The sequence below is a fragment of the Boleophthalmus pectinirostris genome, unplaced genomic scaffold (genome assembly GCF_026225935.1).
Source record: "Boleophthalmus pectinirostris isolate CB_2022bp ecotype Guang Dong unplaced genomic scaffold, ASM2622593v1 HiC_scaffold_19, whole genome shotgun sequence".
Classification (NCBI taxonomy): Eukaryota; Metazoa; Chordata; class Actinopteri; order Gobiiformes; family Gobiidae; genus Boleophthalmus; species Boleophthalmus pectinirostris.
Genome location: NW_026571140.1, coordinates 25089926 through 25115360, shown reverse-complemented (window position 1 = coordinate 25115360; position 25435 = coordinate 25089926). Strand labels below are relative to the sequence as shown.

At 39.0% G+C, this 25435-nt stretch overlaps 1 protein-coding gene across 1 annotated transcript in view; it reads left to right on the top strand.

The window, feature by feature from the left end:
* The window catches only part of igdcc3 (immunoglobulin superfamily, DCC subclass, member 3), a 74003-nt gene extending 49503 nt beyond the window's left edge, over positions 1-24500 (top strand). The window contains exons 7-14 of the mRNA XM_020938980.2: positions 4277-4442; positions 17642-17889; positions 19392-19556; positions 20824-21012; positions 21186-21290; positions 22651-22786; positions 22882-23096; positions 24370-24500. Of these exons, the coding sequence (XP_020794639.1) occupies positions 4277-4442; positions 17642-17889; positions 19392-19556; positions 20824-21012; positions 21186-21290; positions 22651-22786; positions 22882-23096; positions 24370-24500 (1355 nt within the window). The remainder of the gene's footprint in view (positions 1-4276; positions 4443-17641; positions 17890-19391; positions 19557-20823; positions 21013-21185; positions 21291-22650; positions 22787-22881; positions 23097-24369) is intronic.
* Positions 24501-25435: the final 935 nt, after the last annotated feature.

Genomic DNA, 25435 nt, shown 5'->3' with positions numbered 1-25435 from the left:
AAATGAGTCTAGTGAAAGTGTAGTGGAGTTTAAAAACACAACGGGACACTTCCTGCATGACATCACAAGGTGAAACAGAGTGTTGTCAGTTTGAGAGAAGAACTCAGCCTAAATATACAGTCAGAGGTTATGTGTTAAACATATGTGACTGAAACAAAACACAACTCCAAGTATGTTTGTGATGAGGAAACAACATTATAACGTAAATCAGAAAATAAGGAGCTTTCAAAGAATATTTTTTATCACAAATACATGAACAAACATAACTTGTTACATTTTGTTAATATAAAAATCATATTCTGGGTCAAGAACACCCCATAGATTTTAACTCTGGAGCACCACGGCTCCAGAGTTATTAAAATATATACTGGCAAAACAGTGTACATTCTATGGGCTCTAAAATTGGCAAAGAAATAAATGTACCTCTTGATGACAGCGTTTCCCATTAGTAGAGGACACTGTTGTGGCTCCCCATAATCAAAATTCTGCCCTCATACTTTAAATCAACCAGAGCAATTAATTGGTATTGAAAATAACACTTTTTGCTTGTAGTGTCATCATAAATATATACAAGTAACTTTATTTAAACTTTAATCAGTTGAATAATAGAGCAATAGGCAAGAAGTGGCATATTTATTCAAACATTTTTTTTACTTTTTCCCAATAAGGATTGGCCAGGCTAGCTGGCCAGGCTGAAGTTTATCTGTGACATTTATGATGTATTCAATAAAACCTTTCAAACCAAAACAACGCACAAATATTGGTTCTAAAACTAGACTGACTGATGAAACTATCAAACACCAACCCCAAATGCAACACTACAGTAAATCCATTAGCTCCATCTCAGTTCCGATGGGGAACCACAGCCAGACGGGTGAAACAAAAGCGCTGGGAGGAGCCGATATGGTGTTTGGGCCAAAAGAGAAAAAAACAAGAGCAAGATGGATGGACTGGTCTGCTGATCTAACCCAGAGCCTTACAGGTGCAAATCAATATCCTCCCCTAGCTCCCAGTGACCTTCACCTTTGAGACAGGCCTCAAAGAACAGAAAGACACGCTGAGAAAATGAGAATAAAGAGGGAGATAAATGAATGAGCTATCACACACTGTCAGCAGCCCCCATTCAGTCGCCGTAGGGCCACAGCACGGGCTATACCAGGACTGCCCAAACGCTTACATCGGGGAACTGTCAGGGGCCATTTTGTCTTTAGGGTGCAGTGGATGAAGAAGGACAGAGGAGCAAACAAGAAATCATGTGATGAATTGATCAAGCTGTCCATAAAAGAAACTTATTTGAGAGATACGATCGCATCAGTTGGTTTGTGAAAACAGAGTGCTGCAGGTCTGTGTCAGTCACAATTCAGACCAAGGCCATCACTGTAAATAATTAAGTTACTTTAGTGTTAAAAGGCTCGTAGTAGCACAGTATCAGGATGGATGTGTGTATGGATGCTTGTAATCTTATATGTCATATGTCACACTGAATTTTAATCATAAATAAAATAATCATAGTTAATGATTAATAGTTAATAATCCATGTTGAATTTTCTTATCTTAGCTATTCATTTTACACTGTTATTATATAGTACATCTGTATACTTTTTTAACAAATAAAAAAAAAATATATAAAATGCATGAATTACAGGTAGATTTATAGCTAAAAAATACATAGAAAAACAGGCATTCTGATTGGGGGCAGTGATTTGACCTGTAACTTGGTCTGGTTTGGTCTCCATGAAGACAGAAAGGTTTAATACCACTCTGTGGAACATTCCAGACAGAGCAATAACATCTCTATGGAAAAAAGCATTTGACAGACCCTCCACCAGAAAAGTTAGACAATGCATCTTTAGAGCACGTCACAATTCGACTCCCTATGTTAGATTCTCAATAATTTTTATAACTTCTTTAAAATATTATTTATTACTATATTTATATTTATGTATATATTATTAAAATATACCATTAACATTGAAGTAATGTAAATTTATCGTTATTAATGCTTAAAACTTTTTATTATTTGCATGAACAATAAACATTTACTATTTTACTATTGTAGATCTCTGAAATAAATAACTTTCTGAATCAAATAAAAAATGAAATAGGTTGCCAGTTCATATAGGCTACACAATTTACTACACAATTTATGTATATATTGTATGATTTACCTTTTAGTTATATGATTGTGTATCAACAATGTCTAAATATGTGACACTAGGACAAAGAGACTGCTGGGCCTGTGTAATGCTGCCGTGCATGATGCATGTTGTGGCAGAGGTCATGTTATTGTTTCTATTGAATGTATATACATATCAGATATTACATAACATTTGTTAAAAGGTCATTGGCAAGAAAAGAAAGAAAACAGTAACATGAAATTATGAGTTGAAGGCAGCTGTGTAGGCAGAGACAACATTAACAAATCAATCATACACAACCTGAAATGCCACTAGGGAACATTTTGGCGTCAAAGCTTATTCCAGCCGTGTATTAACATTTAAGGTTCAAGGTTACTCTTTGTGTACCTGTGGATAGATTACTTTAGCTGTGGAATCACATATGGTATCTAGGACAGGGCCATATGTCTAAAAAAGGTGCTGCTTAAAGGTGACTTCTATAATATTTGTGCTTACTTGTTTTGGGCTATTAAAGTTTCATTCTTTTCATTATTAGAGTAGTTTTCATATTTTCTCTATATACATTACAATATATAACGACCAGCCATATGACATTGCTCAACCCTGATGGCTGTATACATACATATATATGTATGTATACAGCCATATGATCACATGATCATGGGGGCGCTTCCAGCTCCATCGACTCTGGCTACAATTGACTTTACATTGAACAACTGTCACCCCTCTCTATGTAACAACTGCAGTGAGCCTTGTCATTTTGGTCTTAAAATGTTTGTATTAACCCACTCTACATGATCCTGGTGTTTTTATTTTTGTTATTTTGTCTGTAAATATATTCCTTTTTCTAATATGAAACTCAGCTCCAAATTCACTCTTATAAACCCCAGCATTGTGAGCTTCATTTGACTGGAGCCGAACTCTATGGTGACGTCGCATTCCCTTAGTCCACTTCTTTATACAGTCTATGCATCTCACACTAAGGAAAAATGTACCATCAGAACAGAAAAGCTAGTCTCCTGATACCAGTTGTTAGCGCGCTCCAAACATGTTGAAAGATGTTACTCGCTTCCTGGTTAATCTAAACCGCCCTCGAAAGTGCTTTTTCCCAACAGCATCTGTGTTGAAGCAGTGATTTCACAATTAGCCTGGAGATGCTCTGGCTGACTGGCTGGTGTCCAACGACTGCATTCACAAGCTTTTGGCTCAGGCTTCTTCATAGTGTCTGACAGCGCCAGCACCTCCTCTCCCTGCCCTCCAGTGGCGATTATTTTAGAGATATCTTAATTAACATAACATATTTCCGCAGCTAATGTGGGCATGCATAATTCAGCTTATCAAATCACTGATAACCTCTGGGACAATAATGAGTACAAAGAAGATGATACAGTTGGTCTTTTGTCCGTCAGCTTCAATAAAGGTGCAGAACCAGGAATTAAACTTCCTCTCATGTAGGTCTAATTACTTTGTCAATGCTGGTATCTCTGCATTAAAGTACCGGCTGTTCTCGCTAAACCTTTCTTTAAAAATGAGCTACTGCTGCTAATCGAGCGCAGCTGTAAGCCCCCAGCTAAGAGTCATCAAATTAATTTAGTAACCGATTCATGTAATTTCACTTTTAGACTTTTGCTTTCAGTTATAACGCTTTCTAGAGGCGCTTGAGCATTTTGTTTTCCTGACCTTTCAACATCTGCAAACTGCTAAGTAATGCATTTCTGCTCTAGTTAAATGGGAAGACTTGAAGCAGAGGTGGAAGATATGTGCAATATTGCAAAATTCCTCTATAAAGCCTATAATAAAACTGCAGTGTAATCTTTCTGATATGGGTGTATATGTATGCACCTTTGTGGTTAACAGCCTGTTTATGTTTTGCTATACTTAAATCTCAACCAAGACACTGATGGATTTTCATGTCCACTTCTTTTCATAGAGCATCTCTCCGTCGTCTCCTTATGTTTTGAGGTTTAGTTTGTTGCACTTGGTTTAAAACAATTTTAGAAAAAGAAAATAAGTTCCAATTCAGAAGTACACCATAAATAGTATTTTGTACCAAGAATTCTTTCAGCAGATATCCGGGGCTTTGGCTGCAGTTGTGGGATTAGGAGTGATGCCAGCCTGTGTTTGTGTCTGTGTCTCAGCTCCAGCAGAGTTTATCCAGCCCCCCCAGTCCATCGCCAGACCGGTGGGCACCACGGCCATCTTCACCTGCCAAGCCCAGGGTGAGCCAGAGCCTCAGCTCACCTGGCTCAAGAACGGACAGATCCTGGAGCCGGGCGGCCACGTCAAACTCAGGAACAACAACAGGTAAGCACCACACACAACAACTAAAGGTATTTTATGGACAGAATACACTAAAGCATTCTATATGATTACATATGATTACATGTGCCGGTGATACATACTAGCCATGAGCTAACAATGGAGTTTTAATGTTTTTTTCTATTACCTTAATTACTACAATAGACATATAGCCTGTTATTACAGAATGTTTCATTACACTCTCTCTCAGCCTCGAAAACTGTGAGTTTCCTTAAAGAAAACGTGACCATTATGGCGAAGGAATACTGTAGGTATAATTATATTGTTTCACCTAAAATGCTAATTTGGTTAATAATACTAACTACTGCAACCCTTAAAGCCCCCTATGGTTTAATCCAATTTATTTGTTATATTCAATTGAAAATATTAAATACACATAAAAAATACCAGGCCAAATTACTTAGGACCAGATAGAGCCCGATGCAGAAGAGTAACAGCCTCTGGTATTTTTAAGACTTTAATATCGGGTTTACCATGTGTGTTGCATGTAAGAGAGCAAAGGTTTACTTTAAGGAAGAGTTTTATGATTTAACGAGAGACATTTTCACATCATTAGCAGACTCCTCTCCTCCTCTGCTCCTCCTCCAGAGCGGGCCTGGACCTCTGCCACTGACACGGCGTCTGGGTCAATCACTGCTGCTTTGATCTCTTCATTGGCATCATCCATGTTCAGTTTCTTCTTTCTCTTACATTCTCCCCACACGCACACATACATGCTGCAGCAGATGTAGTACTAGGCTGTGGTGAGGCCCTAATGTTGCCAAGAAGTGAGGCCCTGTTTATCTGCTTTTGTATCTGCCTTTGTGAGCTGCTCTGGCTGTTGACGCTGTTGGATGCTTTCCCATGACAGTCAACAGGAATGTGACACCGAGCAGGGGCCAGAAATCAGTGGTGCACTTTTTTATGAATAAAACAGTTAAAGGTCCTATTACACAAAACTGACTCTTTCGAGCCTTTAGTCATCTCAGAATGTTGTTATCAAATCAAAAGCTTACCTGGAGTTTTGTTTTGTTTCATTCGCACATGTTTTAGTAATCCTTTATTATTAGTTTGTCTGCAGCTCCAGAGCTCAAAATGCTCTGAAGTGGTAGTTTTCAAGTTAAGAGCTGCCCTTTACCTTTTGTTCTGTAGAGATCGGCAATTCCAGGGCTTAAATTGAAATATATGTATTATATGTAAAGGCATTTCCTGTATTACATGACATCACAAGGTGGAACAGAGTGTTTTCAGTAGGATTTTTGCAGGATTTATGTGTTAAACATGTGTGAATGAAACAAAACACAACTCTGGAAATCTTTTTGATGAGAAAACAACATTGTAACACAGATCATAAAATAGTGTAATATGGGCCCTTTAAGGTTGTGATTTGTAGTTGTACTATGTGTGGCATTGAGTTGGGTTATTTACAGCTTGGAAAATGGCTTTTGTGATGTGTTGAAAAGGAGTGGTTTAACAAAAGGTCATGGTCAATATCTTAGCTTGTATTATTTTCTTGATTTCAAGGATACAATGCACATATGCTCAGACGCAGTACTGTGTAGTACTGTCATTGTTGTAGGTGCATATGACAGGTTAAAATGTTACAATCATGAAACTGAAAATTTTACCAAAAAAATTATATTGTCTTCCCCAGTTTGGCTGTTTTTTCAGGTTTAAATTTGTATTGTACACTGGGTCAAAAAACTCCTTTAATGTAAACACAAGTGTTCCCTATTGCTATGTCGGAACTTTGACTTTTTATTGAGGGGAGCCTATAATGTAAAATGAACTATTATGAGCTTTTAATCATGTTATAAAGGTGTTCCCTCATTATTGCTTCACTCAGAGTATTGTGATTAATTCATTCATGTTTGAGTAATCATGTATTGTCCTGTATTGTCCTGTATTTGCGGCTCCAGTTTTCACCTCGCCCCTATCTCCACCCACTGCTCTGTAGATGTGGTTATTTAAATATGCATAGGTTTCAAAAAGTCAATTAGCCATTTTCCAACAATAAAAATGCATGAATGAATGTCTGTGACTTGCTACAGTGAAATAGCTTCATGAAGAGGCAGGACATCTCATTATGTAATGGACCAGTTTCTATAATAAACCAATATTACTGCAAGAGCAACATGTAAAATGATGACACTGTTATGTCATAGTTGAATACTAAATAATAAAAAAAAAAAAGCATGATTTGTCTTTAAGATTCATTCAAAACTTAAGCAAGTGTGCCCAAGTAATTCAGTAGTTAATTAATCATTAAAATTTGACTAAGACTAATTTTGGTCAGAATCTGATAAATGTTTTGTTTTAAGTAACTTTATTTTGTTTTGTAATATATTCTTACCTTAATGGTTTTTGCCACCGAAAATCAAGAGGCTTCTTGTTTGCTGTGACTGGTGTGAATAGATTGTGATATATTTAGATATAGCCTACCTTTTTACACCAGATGCCCTTCCCTCCACCCTTTCCCTTAATCTTGACTTGGGGCTGACTGCCATGTGAAAGGCAATGGCTGCAGATAAACTATAGCAAATGCCTTTTTGTGTTTTTTTCCTGTTGACCCGGGCAGTAAACCATCCATGCATGTTGTTATTATTCATAAAAGCAAGATATGAAGTAGATATATTAAATAATGTAGTTGGAAAATCAATAGTTGCACCGGGGCGCTCTGAGTGAAGTGAAAGGAGACACCTACATCAGTCAAACACAGCATCTTCCACTCCCACAACTGCTAGTTTAGATTAGTCCAAGAGATGGAGCCGCGCGTTAACAAAGACAGAGACAAAACAAATGAGAGGCCAGACGAAGCTATTAAAAACACAGCGAGAAATATATGTTCAAAAGAGAAATGATGAGTTAGCAGAATTGACAAATGAACGGGGGAGGAAGATAGAGTGAGTAGTCAGGGCATCACAGCGCTTCCACTCTGAGCCATTAAGGCAGCGCGACCCGTTATAATATGGACCTCATGCATCAAGAATCGCAGGCTGTGATTGGTTTAAGAGGCAGGCCACCGGCGTGAGGAGCTACCATTAGCTAATTAGCTCATAAACCGGGCTACAGTTGTTGAGCAAATGTGGCTTTGGAGAACCGAATGGTGGACATTACAGTGTGATTCATTATCATAGCTTTGGGTGCATTATCTGTGATTATCTCTTGGGTCAAAGGTGTTTAAGCACAGGACAACTTCACAAAACATTCAGGCATTTTTTATTACGCTACTTAGCATCAAGAGAAGAGAGAGGATCTTTTTAAAAGATATGGGCTAGTCAATAAATTGCATCTTTTTTTTTTTTTTTTCTGTACAACAACATCTGCTTATGAGTATCTGAGTAAAGGTCTTATGTGTGTGCATGCAATAATCAGAATGAGTCTGATGAAGATAGATAGATGAAGATTCTTGAAGAAAAAAAAAGATGTGGGGAGTGGGACTTGATGGTGTAGTTCACTGAGTTACATCACAAGGTGAAAGTCAGTGCCTTGTGTACTGGCCTTGTGGCTCAAATTCCCAGAATGAAAATAATGCATGTTCTTGCTATGTTAATATACATTGAAATTGTTCTGGCCATAGGCTGTGTGATTTGATTTGTATAGCTGTATGCTGTTGGTTGATATCTGTTATTCAGCGATGACACCACACCATAGACCAATGCACATTCTTGGAAGGTCTATCAAGATGATCCATTTTCAATTTTCTGAGCCATGAGGCCTTTGCGTGCTGATAAATGTATTGTGCGTCAGAGTTATTGTTGTGGTGGTTTGTTTACCAGGATAGACACTGGTGGGTGGGGTTTAGATGTGATTAAATAGTCAAAATGTCAAGGTCAGTCCATCGTTTTTTACCAAGTAACGTCACACAGCTCAGTCAGCACAGATATCCGAGCATTCAGCGCCATACTGGATGTATCTGTCTATTTCACAGACATATAAGGGTGAGAGATGGTTAGTGATCTAAAAACTTTGGAATTTACATTTGTTTACATTAATGATTAGAACCAATATGAAGCCAGGTAGCATTTTTGTCATGGCAAAAAAACATACATCAAATACCATGCTTTTCACAGCTGACTACGGACCGACTGCTAGGGTATTTTTCATGGCCGATGACGATACTGATTGTTTAGGCTCCAGATCAACCAATGGCCGATAAGCCCTGCCGTTATTTTTGGGCCAATGTATTGTGACGATTTTTATTATTTTCCCCAAAGTATGTCATTTAAGTTCACTATAAATTCCCCCCAGCCCCCATTTTACCACAAATCTATAAAAGAGTGGTGTAGTCACATTTTGTGCAATAACGTCTTTGTATTAAAATGTTAATAAAAAACATTGTATTTTTTAGTCAGCTGATTGATAATATAAAGTTAAATATCAGCATATGCTGGGAATTTAAGGCAGAAAGCCAGTATGCTAAAAAATCAGACCGATATATCAGCCAACCAATATATTGGTCTGCCTCTACAGCTGACCAAGTTAAACAAAACTGTGTGAGCAGAGAAACCAAATTCAAACCAACAGACCAGGAGTTTCGACTACTCACTAGCGGTCTTCCTCAGTTTGGTCACATGATGTTGCTGTTATGTGGCCAGTCCACTATTGAGCACTCCAAACTGTCAGGTATGAAAACAAACTCTTAGTCTGAAAGAAGAACCTAATAACATAAATTATTTGAAGACCAAATGAACCTCATTGGACTACAGACCAACAGCTCCAATACTGGAGAAAGTTCTATGTCAGTGTTATTGTAATGGATGCACCATGCACCTTTGAATACTCGGGTATTAGTCAAGTCCTGACTCTGGCGTGTAGAAATAGCCACGATGTCACTGTATGTAGCTTTTCTTGCTGTTGTTTCTCTGAACTCAATAAATCCTAACAGAATTACATGCTCCTTTGAGTTACCTCCTATCTATGGACCTCACAGCATTGTCTAGAAAGCAGAGAAAACCTTTTATCTTAATGTTGTTTATATTTAAATGTGGCTCAGGTCATGGAATATATAGAACGATATGGCGTGGGGCGTTTTTCACCTCCTGAACCGAACCAAAACAAAAGTATAATGACATGCAAATGAGATTCAGGCAGCTCCCGGCAGCACAATAATTCTGCTCTTAAAAATACATACATAAAGGTGCGGTTGGATGCTAATCAGTTTGTGTTGTGTGGGGTGTGTGCGTGTGTATAGAGTACACACACACACACACACACACACACACAGGTTGGTGGAATGGTCATCTCTCACAGCACTGACCTTCAAGAGCACATCGGACAGGGGCAGGAAGGAAGCAGGGGATCGATTGTACATTTCATTCTCGCACACGCACACACACGCATTAATCACAAAGCTACTCAGGCCCGAGCAAACAGGCCATCATTCACTTAGTGAGCACACATAATCAAATATGAAAATATATAAAAACAGCACCACTATTTTTACATAAATATAGGACAGCAAATGCACACTTGGATTAAAGTGAAAGGGTTGCCTTTTTGTGACTCATTTGTTTTGATTATTTTTATACATTTATGCATGTGGAGGCACTGTCAAAACACCCTGTCAACAACGCACCTTGTTTTATCCCAATCTCAGTCTACTTTGAATTTCGCAAATTGAAGTATCACCCAGCCAATGGTCTTCCAGTGTTGACGCAATAGATACAATGAATCATAGACCAACTTACAAGAGCCTAACCCAACACCACCACCTCCCTGACATAAGTTACTGCCAGAAATATAGTTCACTGACATCTATTTTCTCTCAAATTCCTAGTGGCACCTGGTAATGGTTTCCGTAACACGTGTTTTGGGATACAGTAACACAAGACAGGAGGAAGAGTGCAAACCCATCCCACTATGCCCCACAAAGACTCTCAGTGTCTTCGTGATCTAAGTTTTTGGTACGTTAGAGCTTGAGAGTCTGGGCTATATGTTATAACAAGTTACATAGTGCATCAATTTTCTTAGTTTGTGCATTATTACATTACATTATAAGTATGTATTAGGCCTGTCACTGTACATACAGAGTTACCGTTTAATACATGTAAGATGGAACTATACTTTTGGGGGGGATCAGTATTTATCACGTGCACTTTTTCTTTGTTCTAGTGGGAAAATTGTTGTTATTTTTCTGTACTTAAATGAGATTTGAGCTCCCGAGTGTTGAATCATGAACTTCTATGACTCATTATAGACACTAACTACTTAAATTTCGCTTTCTGTTGATTATTTTTTACAGTTTTGGGGGAATAATTCTGCTTTACAGTTTTGTTTCAGTATTTTGTTTATCATCTATATTTTCTTCAGCAATATCAAATTGTGTTATTGTGACAGACCTATATACACGAAAAACCGTAAAATAGTGTTAAAAGTCAGTTAATCTAATGTTGCATAATGCGTATTTTTTTTTTTTTTTTTGTAAAAATATTTATTGTGCATAAGTTTGTTTGGGACAAAGAAGACACTGTCTTATTCCTGAAGTTGACTCATATTTTAATGCTGTATTTCATGTCACATTTACATTAAATTAAGACTAAACCTGAAAACTTAGCCTGCACTACACCAGGACTAGACCAGAACTAAAACTGGACCAAACCAAACCTAGACCAGTTCTAACCCAGGATCAAACCAGGACTTAACCAGGACAAGTACGAACACAGCCTTATTGTCTCCCTTTGTCCCACTGTACATTAGCAGCAGGTCTGCACATGGCACAGTACAGGACAGTTATTCACCTGGTAACAGTGGCAGAGATGACCTGATTGGCTGCTCTGATAAACACATGTGGCTCCTTCTAGATGTTCACACGTCTCCAGCCAATACCGACACAGCAGAGCGCACCCTGTTGGCATTATTGTTGGGCCATTCATTACACTGTCTTTGCTGAGTCCGCTGCAAGAAAACATGCTATGGTAGCTATTTGAAGCGTATTAGCTTTGGACTGGCTTGGTTTTAAACAGGCAAATGTAATCAGGGGAGGGCAGCTCTGATCTCATGTTACTCTGTTGTAATTGTGAGAATGGAAATCGGCACGTTGTATTATTTTTAATGTGGCGCTGCTGCAGATTAATTGTTTTATGAGAATTAAAATGTCCCTGTGGTGACTCGCGTTAAGCATTTAATGAGCATTTTTCTAATTTAGACCAAACAATAAAACATGTATTAGCTTTAATATCCAGACACAAGAGGATTGGGGCAAACAATAAAGAGAGAGGCTGCGCTGTATCATTGGTTTACACTTAAAGGAAATTAATCTTATAGAAATGTAATACAGTGGGGACTAACAACGTCAAAACTACAAAATATTCCAAATTACTAAGTAGATTTCTGTGACAAAAGCTAAATGGATTTGATCATAACAAATCTCAAACAGTATTAAAATGATTTAGTGGTGCTGGTTTGTATTGTATATTAATTAATCTTTGTGTTGAAGAATTGTTAGAAAACCCACAGAGTCACATTTGTATGGAACATTGCAGGGGTGTTTTATAATTAATGGGCAACATCTGAAGCTACCGCAAAACTAGACATTTCTAGACACATGCAAAATCCTTTCAAAAGGCCTTCTTTTTGTTCCTTTTCTTTCTTTCAGCACTACCCCTCTGTGGGTGCCCCATATCCCCCGTCCTGCCCCCTTTGCCTGGGCATTGGCCTTGACCTCTGACCCCAGCTGTAATCAGTCATATCCCTGGGCCCGTCCCTCCTCTCAGGCCACAGACAGCTCCCCCCTCACCCCTACCCTCTCTCCCTCCTGTTCCTCTCTTTTGTCCCAGTAGATTCTCTCTTTTTTCTCTTGGATCCGCACACCCGGATCACCAGGCTGGCTCAGGTTGGCAGCAGAGGGGGCTGGTCGTTCTGCCACAAGACAACAGCGTGTAAACAACAGAGTAGCGGCCCCTCTCAGAGCCACTCCCCTGGCCCTGGGCCCTATCCATCAATCTGGCAAACGACCTTGAACTGATGACTAAATGATGGTGTCAACATGTCAGCGCTGGACAGCTTGGCCTGACACTTTTAAGACCAGCAAAGAATCCCCCATACACAAGCTTCAACCTCCCCAAATTTCAGTTTCTCTTCCTGCTCACAAACATTCCCTTTGTTCCTCTATGCTTGTTGTGTAAATCTTTGGTGGCCACGCTATTTGTTTTGCGTTATTAGTTTCATTTTACATTGTCACATGATACAAAACACCTTGTCAACAACGCACTTTATTTTATCCCAATCTCTGACTTTTTTCAGTATCACAGCATTGTACTGTTATTCAGCCTGTAGTCTTGTATTTGCACAGTACATCAGCTTTAATATCTCTTGTTTGCTGGAGCTCAACAACTATGGACTGTCCCCCATGACATAAACCAGAACAATGTGGTCCAAAGAAACGAAGAAGTGACCTCATGAGAAAAAAAAAAACAAAACAACAAAGCTTAAAACTTAAAAAAATAATTAATTAATTTGTTAATAATAACAAAGAACATATGCCACACAGTTGCCACCATGTTGCCCCTGGACAGCTTGGCCTACTGCTTTAAGACCAGCAAAAGATCCCTCATACACAAGCTCCAACCTCCCCAAATTTCAATTTCTCTCCATCTTCACACAGGTTCCCTTTGTTCCCCCTTGCTCGTTGTATAGATCTTTGGTGGCCACGCTTAGCTGTTAAATATTTATGTAGAGTGAACGAAATAATACCCGCTGTAAGGTTTCCTCTGCAGAGCGCACTATCTCTCAGGAACATACAGTGGGTTTAAAAGGCGTAGTGCCGAGGTCTGTGCGCCTCTATGTCATTTTTTAATCTCTAAAAAGAAATGTGTGCTCCAAACTGCTGGGAATGCCTTATCTCTGAGGATTTACCTCTGTGAAACAAAAACAGGCAGTGCATATGTAAACGGCGGTGTGCATACATTTGAAAGTGCTGTTAAGAGTTTTGACAAAGAGCAGAGCAGTGGGACACTCACTATCACACGACTACGATCTGGGCTTCAGGGAGGTTCAAAAAAAGTCAAATCAAAGTCTTTTTAAATCCGCCAGGAATGTACCCACACATGGATCCAAGCAGACTTTATCCACAGCGGATCAGAAGAGAAAGACAGACATTGCATTTTGGTGTAGACAGAAAGTATGTGCACTCTTAAATTTCATTAGATATTAAACATATTAAACACAAGTTTGTATATGTGAATTATTATATACAGTATACAGTAATATATTTTAAAAGTCTGCAAAAAGAGCTGATTAACCCTCAAAGAAAAGATATTTACAGTGTAATCTACTCAACAAGGGTTAACTATAAAATAATATTTCCAAAAATTAGATACCATCCACACATATTTGAAATGGACGCTTAAATTACTTTACATATTTATTTATGTATTCCAGCTTTCGCCTAAGCTACAAACATTTTCCTCAGGCTTCTATTCTGCATAAAGTAGTTTCAATTGGCAACTTGATTCGATATGAAGCGTTTTTATTCTCTCTTCTCTTTTATTACCTTCTATTGCAGTCTGTTGATTTTCGATTGTTAATATGATGATTAGAATTAGACCTACAACACAGCACCATATCATTTTTAAAGGTCCTGTATTTCACAAAATTGACTCCTGTGAGCTTGTTGTTACCTCATACCTGGAGCTGTGTTTCATTCACACATGTTTGAGTAATTATGCATTATTAGTTTGTCATCTCCAAAGCCCAAAATGCTCTGTTCTACCTTGTGGTGTCATGAAGCTGTAGTTTTCAAGTTAACAGCTACCTTTTACCTTTGGTTCAATAGAGACCTAAATTTGCAGGGTTTGTGTGTTTAACATTTCTGAATGAAACAAAGCAAAACTCTGGGTTTTGATGAGGAATTAAGGTTATAACAAAGGTTAGAAAATAGCATATAGGCCCTTTAAGCATTTTCACAACTTGTGTTGCCACTTTGTGTGAACTTTTGGATCACTAGTATCCATAAACAATCTCCCCTTGCATCATATTGCAACCCTCTGTCTGCACTGTCCTCAAAAGTTTCCGTGTATCTTTCCTGAAGCCTTGACAGCAGCTGTGAAATCTCATATAATGTCCCCCCGTACATGTCTGTGTGTGTGTGTTTGTGTGTGTGTGCGTGTGTGTAGTGTACACATGTCTAGTCTACTGTGGAATTCCTCTGTAGCTCTTCCTGTTCCTGTGATGAGGCCCAGGGGCATCGGGGGGCGCTCTATCCCCGAGGGGTGCTTTTGTGCGCGGTGACTGTGCGTAACGGCTACCTGTCTGCCTGAAACGCTCCATCCATCGCACTCTTGAAAGCCTGTCAGAAGATCCACGCCGGAGTGAGCGAGCTAAAGGGACCACGCCGCAGCCACCTCAAGGGTCAGAGTTCACGCTGACTCCGGGGAGACGGGGAGAGACGATAATTATCCAGATTGAATCCACCTGGCCTACTGTATGTCGCGAATAATGGCTTCCTCTGGCCTATGCGCTTTGCCAGGACGTTGACTCCGATTAGTGATGGGGTAATTGTAAGATATAGCGCATCAATTTCGCAAAAGGAAATGCACTGATTTACTCCTTGGTACTGTGTTGTGACCTGGGCGAGGACTCCCCCTCGTCCGCGTAAATCCATGGTAACAAACCGAACTGTCACCTCGCGTTACAGGGGTCACTCTGGCTGTCCGTGTTGATTTGCCACGTTCTCATGTCCAATTTCACAGGTCTTGAAGGTGGGCTCTCCCTTCACAAATGCATGTTTTTTCCAGTAAGCTGATTCTGACGTTTCTTAATACATTTTGATTTAATACAGTGCAGATTGGAGCTGTCAGTCATAGAAAATGGCAATCCCTTTGACGGGTTTTGTAAAAATGGCTTGTGACAGATTAGCCTAATGCTGCAGGATACACTTAACTCCTGGGGCAATTGACTGCACCTTCACTTTGCATAAGATTTCCAAACACAAGGTCTCAGGCACTGGCTCGCTGTGTTAAGATATGGCCGTAATTCCCAAGGTGTTCATTATGTTTATGCTGCATATTTTGTGCACTTAAAATTCAGGAGACATGGCCTTGGCTTGGAAATGGCAAGAAAAAGTGTTCTGTACCATGGGGCCTCATTTTCATAGTACGTTAAATGTTTTATTTTTCCTTTCGCCTTAGGATGAAAACTGTGAGAGGAAGAGGGCTATACATCCTAGTCTAATAACTCCTACTCAACAAACACACATATATATATCGAGACGCATATATATTTATTTATATACACTGCCCAGGCTGTTGTTTGTTGTGCCGATGCAGACGCCAATGTGGGAGGAAAAGCAGAAGCTAGGTAAATGGGGACAAAGAGTTGAGCAACAGCTTCTCTTAAGTCGGGAGAAGACTCTAGAAACACTGTTATTTCTGTGTAGGAGGCTGAAATTGTGTCTATTTCCTGAGAATTCATATGTGTTATAAGCAGTCAAGCAGATGACTGACACTTCCAGCAAATCACTCTAATATTCCCTCTACTGACACAACCTAGACTTCAAGGGCCCATATTACACTATATTCTGATCTGTTATACTGTTGTTTCTTTGTCAAAAACATACTTGGAGTTATGTTTTGTTTCATTCACCCATGTTAAACACACAAATCCCTCATTTAGACTTAAATCTTCTCTCAGACCTCTCAGACTAAAAACACTTCGTCCCAATTTGTGATGTCATGTTGTAATACAGGAAGTGCTAGACTTTATGTTTTGATTTGTTTTTATTGTGATTTTAATGTTTTTCTTATTACAAATACAAATAAACTTGCCTTGCCTTGCCTATGTTTTTAAACTCCATACACCCTCATTAAAATCACTTGTAAGGCTGTGCACTTAATTGAGTTTTGATCATGATTTCGATTTATGTGCCAAACGATCTCCCAACTCATATAATCAATTTGAAATAATTTAGGGTGCACTCACACTAGGATTTTAGAACCGTTATCAAGCACAGATTGCCCCTAAAGTGCACTGCGAGTACAGTTGTGCATGGCACAGTTGGCACTTTGGCCCGGTTGGAGGAGGTGGGCCAAAGCACAGCACGGTCGCTCATGTACGTGTACACACATGACTTTACTTTACAGCCCTGTCATTTGTGCTGATATTACTCATACGATAAAAACTGTGAATAAAGAATAAAAGCTTTATAAAGTTTATTTTGCAATTTTTCTTTATATAAATAAGTATATTTATTTTATTTTTTTAAATATAGAGATTGTAGAACAGCTGGATATATACTTTATTTTACAAACATTTTTTTCTATGCCTTATTTCATGTTCAAAGTATGTTTTATTCATTTTGTGGTTTATACATCGCAAAACTGCTCTAAGGTACATATTTGTAGCCAATATTTGTTTTCAGTTCCTAGTGTGTTATTTTTTTTGAGAGAGAGAGAGAGAAATGCTGAATAAATGCATCGTATAACTAAAAAATAATAGTTTGAATAATCCTGATTTCAGAATTGACCAAAATAATAATAGTGATAATGATTTTCTTCATAATCGAGCAGCCCTAATTACTTGGATAATATCAGACCTGAACTAAAGGTAAAAGTTAGCTGTTCACTTGAAAACTTCCACTACATGGTGTCACAAGGTGGAACAGAGCAAGCCAGATCAAGCCAGACTAATAAAAAGAGATTACTGAAACATGTGTGACTAAAATCTCACAAGAGTCAATTTTGCATAACATAGGACCTTTAATCTAGCAGCTTGTACTACTTTAATATTACAACAACCAATGTGAGAGTGCGTTACATTAGCCCACATGATTGAATGCTGTTGCAATCAAATGAAAGTACAGCTTATTCTCTGAAGTAGTTTCAACTATTCTGTCTTATTACTTGCTCTCTGTGAATATAACATCATTCACTGTAGATTTTTTTTCCACATTTGCCAATTATTCTATCAGTTTGTATTTCTTGACTGTGTGATGGAAAGAATATGACCTATTATTTTCTCATTATATAACACTGCACATGGCCTTGACTACTTTGTGTAAGGGTTACTGGAGCTGCATGTAACTTTGCTGCAATCGGACCACTTATGTTCCCTGGGGGCTTTTCCATATTTAATTCTATATAATATTGTGAGCTTTGAATTTTTTATGATCCATGTTCATGTAACACACGAGCGCTGTACGGCATGTTCCCTCATCAGAAGATCTAACCCTTTTTTGTCCTTTTCTTTTCACTCCTCTTCCTCCACAGCACGTTGAGCATTTATAGTATCAGCCAGGAGGACGAGGCCATATACCAGTGCATCGCCGAGAACAGCGCGGGATCCACACAGGCCAGCGCGCGGTTGACGGTGTTGTGGGCGGACGGGCTGCCCGGCGTGCCCAGCCAGGTCCAGGCGGAGGCGCTGTCCCCCTCCTCCATCCTGGTGTCATGGAAAGAGCCTCAGCAAAACACTCAGGACATCATCGGATACGTGCTGCACATCCGAAGGACCACAGGTAAAATCGCACCTGTGTGGTTATGACAGTGTCTCTGATTGACATGTTTTGTAACTATAACAGCACAGATATAACATTATAGGCTCAGATATGTAATCTTGCTCAGCTTTAGATACAGCAGCCAATGCATCTGATTCACCATATAACAATACTGAGCTACAATTAAGTATTCACACTGCAATAAAAATAAGTAGGTAACTTTAAAGAAATTATAGCATTTAAATTATAGGAGGAATACAGCTATGAGACAGTATAGTGCTTTACCTTGTAGTTTAAGTTTGAATTTGGCTTGAATAGTATCTTTCTAAAATCAAAAATATCACCTAATTAGACAAATAAACAGAACAAAAAATAAAAATCGGATGCATGAAACTTCTATCTTATTGTTAAAGCCTATATATTCTTATTCTACTACAAAAGCTGGCCCATCTCCTGTATTCTTGTTTCCAGCTCAACAATGGTACAGGAGCCTATGCCATGTGTAGTACAACATAAATTCAGCTACTTCAGTATATATTTCAATAATATTTACATTGCAGGACCAATCAGTCAAATCAAAGTGAAAATAATTAAATAAATAATGAAATTCAATTGCAGACACAGTGTTTTAAGAGTATAATATAAACGTAAGTTCAAAAAATGCTGAATAAATAAAGGTTGAAATTATCGGAAGAATACAGCCATGGGAGACCTTGATCATTCATCTTGTGCGGGTTTTGTTTCCGCTTTCTTGCATTTGTTCTTGTCCATTAACTGTTGTTTCTCTGCTGAATAAATTCTGAAATTTGATGAATTAAACCAGTTAACTGCTCACTATGCCATCTTATTATCAAACCCTGTGTATACTAAATAATAAATAGGGTAACTTAGCCTATTCGGTGAATATTAGTATATTATAGTAGTCTAACTATAAGTATACTTTATGTATTGAACCCATCTCCCATTGAGTGTCTCTTGTTGTTGCAGTAGGATGTTTGCTCCAGTGCTCACGTTGAGATGTGACAGTACAGTCCCCATGTGCCAGATGCTTTTCTCCTCTGTACTTCTGTCAGATGGCTAATTAAGGACCCGAGGGGGCGACCAATAGGATCTGCTGTAATTACCTTTCCAAGATGCCATGGCCCAATGCCTTAAGAGCTGGAGAAAGATAGTAGTTATGGTTGGGGGTCTTTGGATTAAGAGCAATAAAATGCTCTAATGCATTCAGTGTTACTCCCATTTTTACCACCTTCTTCTTCCTCCACAGTCACAGATCTGCTCCCAGGGCCAAACTGGATTAGCTATTACCTAAGAGAGATGCTTCGATAAAACTGGTGGAATAGGCCATAACCATAAAATAATGACAGAAACCGATCGTATATATTGGCTTTACCCTTCACGCGGTGTCTTGTGGCTGGAGGCAGTACCCTTCTCGTACAACCTGTTTTCCATTTTTATTTCATACCCTGCCCTCCTTCTAACTTCATCCCATCTCTCCTCCTCCTCCATCATCCCTCCGTCAGACCCGGCCGAGATGGAGTATGAAGAGGCGGTCAGCAAGGTGACGCTTCAGCAGATCATCAGGGATCTGGAGCCCTCCACCAGCTACACCTTCTACGTCAAGGCCTACACCTCCCATGGGGCCAGCAAACCATCAGACAGTGTCACCCAGAGCACGCACGGGGAGGGTGAGGAGATGCGAGCATGTCTATTTGCACAGCCTATTTCACCCCACTACCACCATTTATATTTACACGCCAGCCAACCATTGCGTAAAGCAGTTTGTTGCGGTTTATATGCAACATTGAGCCAAAGTGAGTCGTAATTCGCGCTTGAGGGAGAGATAATAGCTCCCGTGTTTGCTGTAAGCGTCTCGTCGTCATGTTGTTTTATCAGGATGGGTAACTTGGCTCACACAGGCAGGTCTGAAATTATTCATATATATACACTCACTGATTTTTATAGAAGATGATGTCATGTTTGCCTATTCTATTCAAAATCACATTTAAGTACACTACACAATGCAAGAATTTTATAATTTTTTTTATATTGTATGTTTTGACAAAAGAAATATACCTTTTCTTAAAGGTCCCATATTAGGCTAAATTGACTCTTGTGGGCTTTTAGCAAAGATGGAATGTGGTTATCTTCTCAAAACCATTCCTGAAGTTGTGTTTGTTTCATTCACACATGTTTGAGTAATCGTACATTATAAATGCTCTGTTCTACTTTGTGATGCCATGAAGTGGTAGTTTTCAATTGAACAGCATTGAACAGCAGACATTGGCCAGGGCTGAAATTATTCAAAGATTCTAGTGAAGGAGTTTGAAAACCCAGTGGAGCACTTCCTGTATTATCGTATTATCACATGACATAACAAGGTGGAGCAGAGTGTTTTCCGTTTGAGAGAAAAACGGTTTTGTGATGAGGGAACAACATTACAACATAGATCAGAAAATTGCGTAATATGGTCCCTTGTGGCAATTAATTTTATATGTTATAGTTGTTGAACGTCTTATACATTTAGTTTTCAAATTATTCTTTCAAAATTCATTCATATTTTCAGGTCTGGATACTATAAATGTTCATGATTAATCAGTTTATTGATTAATCACCATTATGAACTTAATTTGAAGGGTGCTAGAAATTAATTGTTACGGTGAACAAAAGAGTCAAATCATGTCATCAGAGAACAGACAGAATTTTGGGCTAAGTTATAAGTTATATTTTTAAACTGCCAATAAACTGCTGGTTTATTCTTAACGTAATGTAAATTGCCATAAAGTCAGTGGCTAAGGTTTATTCAATTAATTTTGTAAAGGAAAGTTTTATTATTATATATATTTTTTCTATTTGGCCTTGTATTTCAGTCATTCAGCTCCTGAGAATGACTCCATGTGTGCTTATGTTCCATACCTGTATACTGTATTTTTTACTGTATACTGTATTTTTCAGTGCCTGCACCCCCATCCCTCTACACCAAGGTCTTGAACAGCAGTGTGGTCCAAGCGTCCTGGGACCCCTCCTTCAAAATGGGCCAACACCAGGGTTACAGACTCTTCTACAGACGGGCCCATGCTCCAGCTTTCACGGGCCCCATCAGCTTTCCGCGCAACGTCACCCAATACAGTATCAGCCAGCTTGGTCAGTATCCAACAAAACACATCTCCAACAATATCCTCTTTTGTTACATCCAACTGAGCTTGTTTTGTTTAATGTTCAGGGTAATTTCACATCAAAGCTCCCCAACATCGCATGCTCTGATCTTTTTGGTATAAAACGCTTGCATCTGATAATCTTGCTTTGCTTTCATCCAGATTCCTCCCTCGTCTACGAGATAAAACTGCTCGCGTACAACCAACACGGGGATGGGAACGCCACTGTTCGATTTGTTTCGCTCCGGGAAGCCTTGGAGAAATCTGGTACTCCCTTTGCACAAAACACAACCGCACACTAACCCCCTTTAAGCCCCTTTATGGGAGATTTGAGGTAATTTGGCCCCCTGTTATCTGCTCTGTGTGTGCGTGCTTCCTATTTATGCAGAAAGGGTGAGGACTGCAATAAAGAAATCCAACGTGAATTTACAAAGGGGGCACTGTTTGAGGATACATTTGTCTTAAATGTAGTCTATTGTATTGCACAGGCACTGCATCATGCTTTAAGTGAGAGTCACAAAGCACAGGCCTCTTTCTAGCAACTGGAAGCTCTATCTATTAAGCTACAAAAGTCTAATATAATGGAATTGAAAAAACTAATCGATGAGTGCTGTCACAAAGTTATAATTTCAAACTTATTCCTATATTACGCAAAATGAATTCTCGTGAGCGTTATGCCTTGTTATAATGCTGTTACCTGCTCAAAAACAAACCTGGAGTTGTGTTTTATTTCATTTACACATGTTTGACGAATCTAGCATTCTTAGGCAGTTTGCATCCTCAAAGCTCAAAATGCTCTGGTCCACTTTTCGATGTCATGTAGTGGTAATTTTGAAGTTAAGAGCTACCATTTACGTTTAGTTTTGTGGAGATAGTCAGTCTAATCTAATAATCTAATGAAGGTGTATGGAGTTTAAAAACACAGTGGAGCATTTCCTGTTTTGCCACATGACATCGGTGTTTTCAGTCTGAGAGAAAAACTCAGCCTAAATATGCAGGGTTTGTGTGTTTAACATTTGTGAATGAAACAAAAACACAATGATGAGAAAACTGCATAACATTGGCCCTTTAATTGTGAATTGCCTATTTCAGTGCCACAATGATAATAAAAACTCTTTCGACAGTAGATTAAATAGAATAGAATAGATGTATACCAGTTTTAGTATTGATTAGTATTTGGGAATACATTTTTTTGACAACCCTTGAATCCAGGCAGACTTTGTGTGTTTACTGTAACACGCACATACACATACTAATATCTGGAATATAAATATTTTCTAAATAAGAGGAGTCCTTTAAAAATGAATCACCCATTTGAACAAAATCTACAGTCCATCGCAAAATGTTAAAACTAGTGGGAATTAATTATCAGAAGCAAAAACCAGGCTAGTTGCTTGAGCTATAATATATTAATAACACCTTCCTGAGTGCAGTGACATGACACAACCCCACACATACCTGCAGTTGCTAAATAATAGAGTCTTCCCACTGTATGAGGGGCTACTGTTTCGCGGTATAGTGGACTGCCAATCAAATGCCAACACAGTGCATTGTCTATGTAATTCCCACGCCAACTTCCCTGTCTGCCTCCGACTGCAAGTGTGACCAATCTGTTTTGTCCTGCTAGTTCTGGACGACCCGTGCGACTGCGTAAAGGATGAACACAGCAAAACATCCACCACTGGGATCATAATTGGCATCCATATTGGAGTCACCTGCATCATTTTCTGTGTGCTCTTTCTCGTGTTCAGCTACCGCGGCAGGTGAGGAAAAAACTTACAAAAAAATCACAAGAAAAAAAGCACAAAACTCCTCTACGATTGTGGCTGAGTGCTTGTGCTTGTATGTGGTCTCGCAGGTTAATGATGTGCAAGACAGTGCAGGCTACCCCCCAGGCTGGACACGGTGCGGCCATAGAGTCCTCTTCCTCTTCCCAGGGGGCCGTGGGGCTGAACGGCGCCACCCGAAGGGAAGTGGAGGTCAATGGCAGCGCAGCGGGGAAGAAGCCAGTCGACAGCAACGAGTTAGAGAGACTTTTCAACCAAACAAATGGGCAAGACACACATATGGTGAGTGTCTACAGTGAGAATCATTCAAATAGAAACTGTGCCACTTGGATTTAGACAAACTTTATCTATCCACAAGGGAAATTATTTGGACAGAGTAGCTCACACATCACAATATATTATAATAACAAAGAGCAACAATATAAATGGTAGTAATACATTCACAGTAGGTAGCAAAAATAGCAATGGACTGGTGTCAAATAAGGCATAATTACTGTATATGTACAAGACAAAAAAGAAGAAATATAGTAAAAGTATCTTGACTATATACAAGAGGTCGTAAGGAGAAACAGTGCAAAGATGGAATAGTGATTGACATAGGGTTATCTATTACTTAAGGGTAAGTTGTTGTACAGTTGTATGGAGTATGGAATGAATGTAGTCCTTTATTTTTCACTGTTTGCGGAGAGCTGTCTAAAAAAATAGTAGTATTTATTATGTCTTGTGTAATGTCTTCTTTTCTACCCATTGTTTTTCTTGTGAGGTGCAGGGTGGAAAGGTGGTTATAGCAATTCTGCCTCTCCATTGTTAAGCGCGCTGGTCTTGTTGCCGTGACTCAAAATAATAGTAATTTTCACACTTGAAACTCTTACAATACTGACCTTGAGAAAGTCCCAGAAATCACAGAAGGTTCTTACAGTGCACAGACTTCATTTCATCAAAGTTTCAGTTTATCTTATTAGATATGCATGAATTAGTGAGTCTAAAATGCAAAATGTAAATGAATGTGGAAAAAAGCTTTAATTAACTGGTCACGTGTGCTTCATCCGTGGCTTTTATTTTATTTAATTGGGAAGGCTTCAATTGCACATACCCCCGAAAAGAAACAAGATGGAGATGAATAAATGGCATCTTTTATCTGTCTTTGTAAATAACTTAAAGGTGCACTATGTAACTTGTATAAGGAGGGGCGGCTACTTGCTTGTCTCCATTTCTTTGCATGATTTCTTTGCAGAATTAACTTATCTGCCTTGCACGTATTCAATTACAAGTGTTTTATTCCTCAAAAATACCTTGATAAACATGAAGTCTTATTATGTGTAGGCGTGCTTCTCCAGAGATCTGACATTGTCATTGTGATAACCAATTTTATTTCCATGCTGTAGATTATTAAAAAAAAAAAGTATCTCCATGGAGACAAGCAAGTGACGGATCTTCCAGAAAAGCTACACAATGCACCTTTAATATTAGGCTAAAACTAAAAGGCCAAAATGTTGAATCAAAACAGAGTTCAGATTTTATAGACTTTTGTCCTTCCTCTGTGCAGTTGAACCACACAGCCTCCTCTGCCCTGAACGACACCCAGCTCTCCACCATCCTCCTGGACGAGTTCTCGGTGGAGCGAGAGGCAGAGACCCTGTTCCACCAGCCCCCCACAGCCCCCCCAGCACAGCGCCAGGACCAAGGCTAACCGCATATGAAGGCCAACTCACATGGTGCTCACCAGCGCCACCTTTAGACTCTCACTCAGGTTGACACATGTTTTCTTTTCAAGATTTTTTTTTTTTGTGCAAAGATTTTTTTTAATGGTAAGTTAAAGAGGATCAAGGACTGTGTAATGAAGGGGCATTTGACCTGGGGTTTGCAGACTAGTTTATTTTTATTTGACCATTTTGTTTTTATGGTGTCTGGCAGCACACAGAATAGACGCCCCAGAATGTCCTTGTTTATACAATGATTTAATTTTTTAAGTTTATGAAATATATATACAGTATATATATATCTTTATCAACTTTATGTCATAAGTTATTGGTCTTCTTATGCGGATGTCAAAGACTCCTGCTGCCTGCTCTCACCTACCAATGATGACACCTCTGTGCTACAGCAGACCTCAGCTTTTACCAGGGATTCAAGTAACTCTTCTCTCAGGACTTCATTTCTTCAGCGAAATATCAGCATTTTCTATGAGTTCTCGGCCTTCATACAGGAAATAGACTTGGCTGTGTGAACGCTTCAACAAAAACCTACCTCAGCCGGAATGAATGTGTTTGTGGGGAGCTGGGGGGGACTGTAGCTTCCTGTGTGCTTATGGTTATTTTAAAATACAGAGGAACAGTTCGGTTCAACTATGAAAAGTTACAAGACCAGGTGCCGTACTACCTCAGATGTCTCTCTTCTCCTGCTCGTCGAAGCAAAATGAGTGTCCAACATAAAGCACTTCCAAATGCTGAATTTAATGTTCTACCTCAGATAACAATGTTAATATTGTGGCTGTTGTTGTCGTGTGTCTGTTTGTTGCATAATGAAAAACCCTCTTCACCTTTTGTGACCGCGCTGGTGATGATGTGGTGTTTGTACATACAATGTCAGTACCTCATGCAAGTCGACAGATAACACTGTTGTATG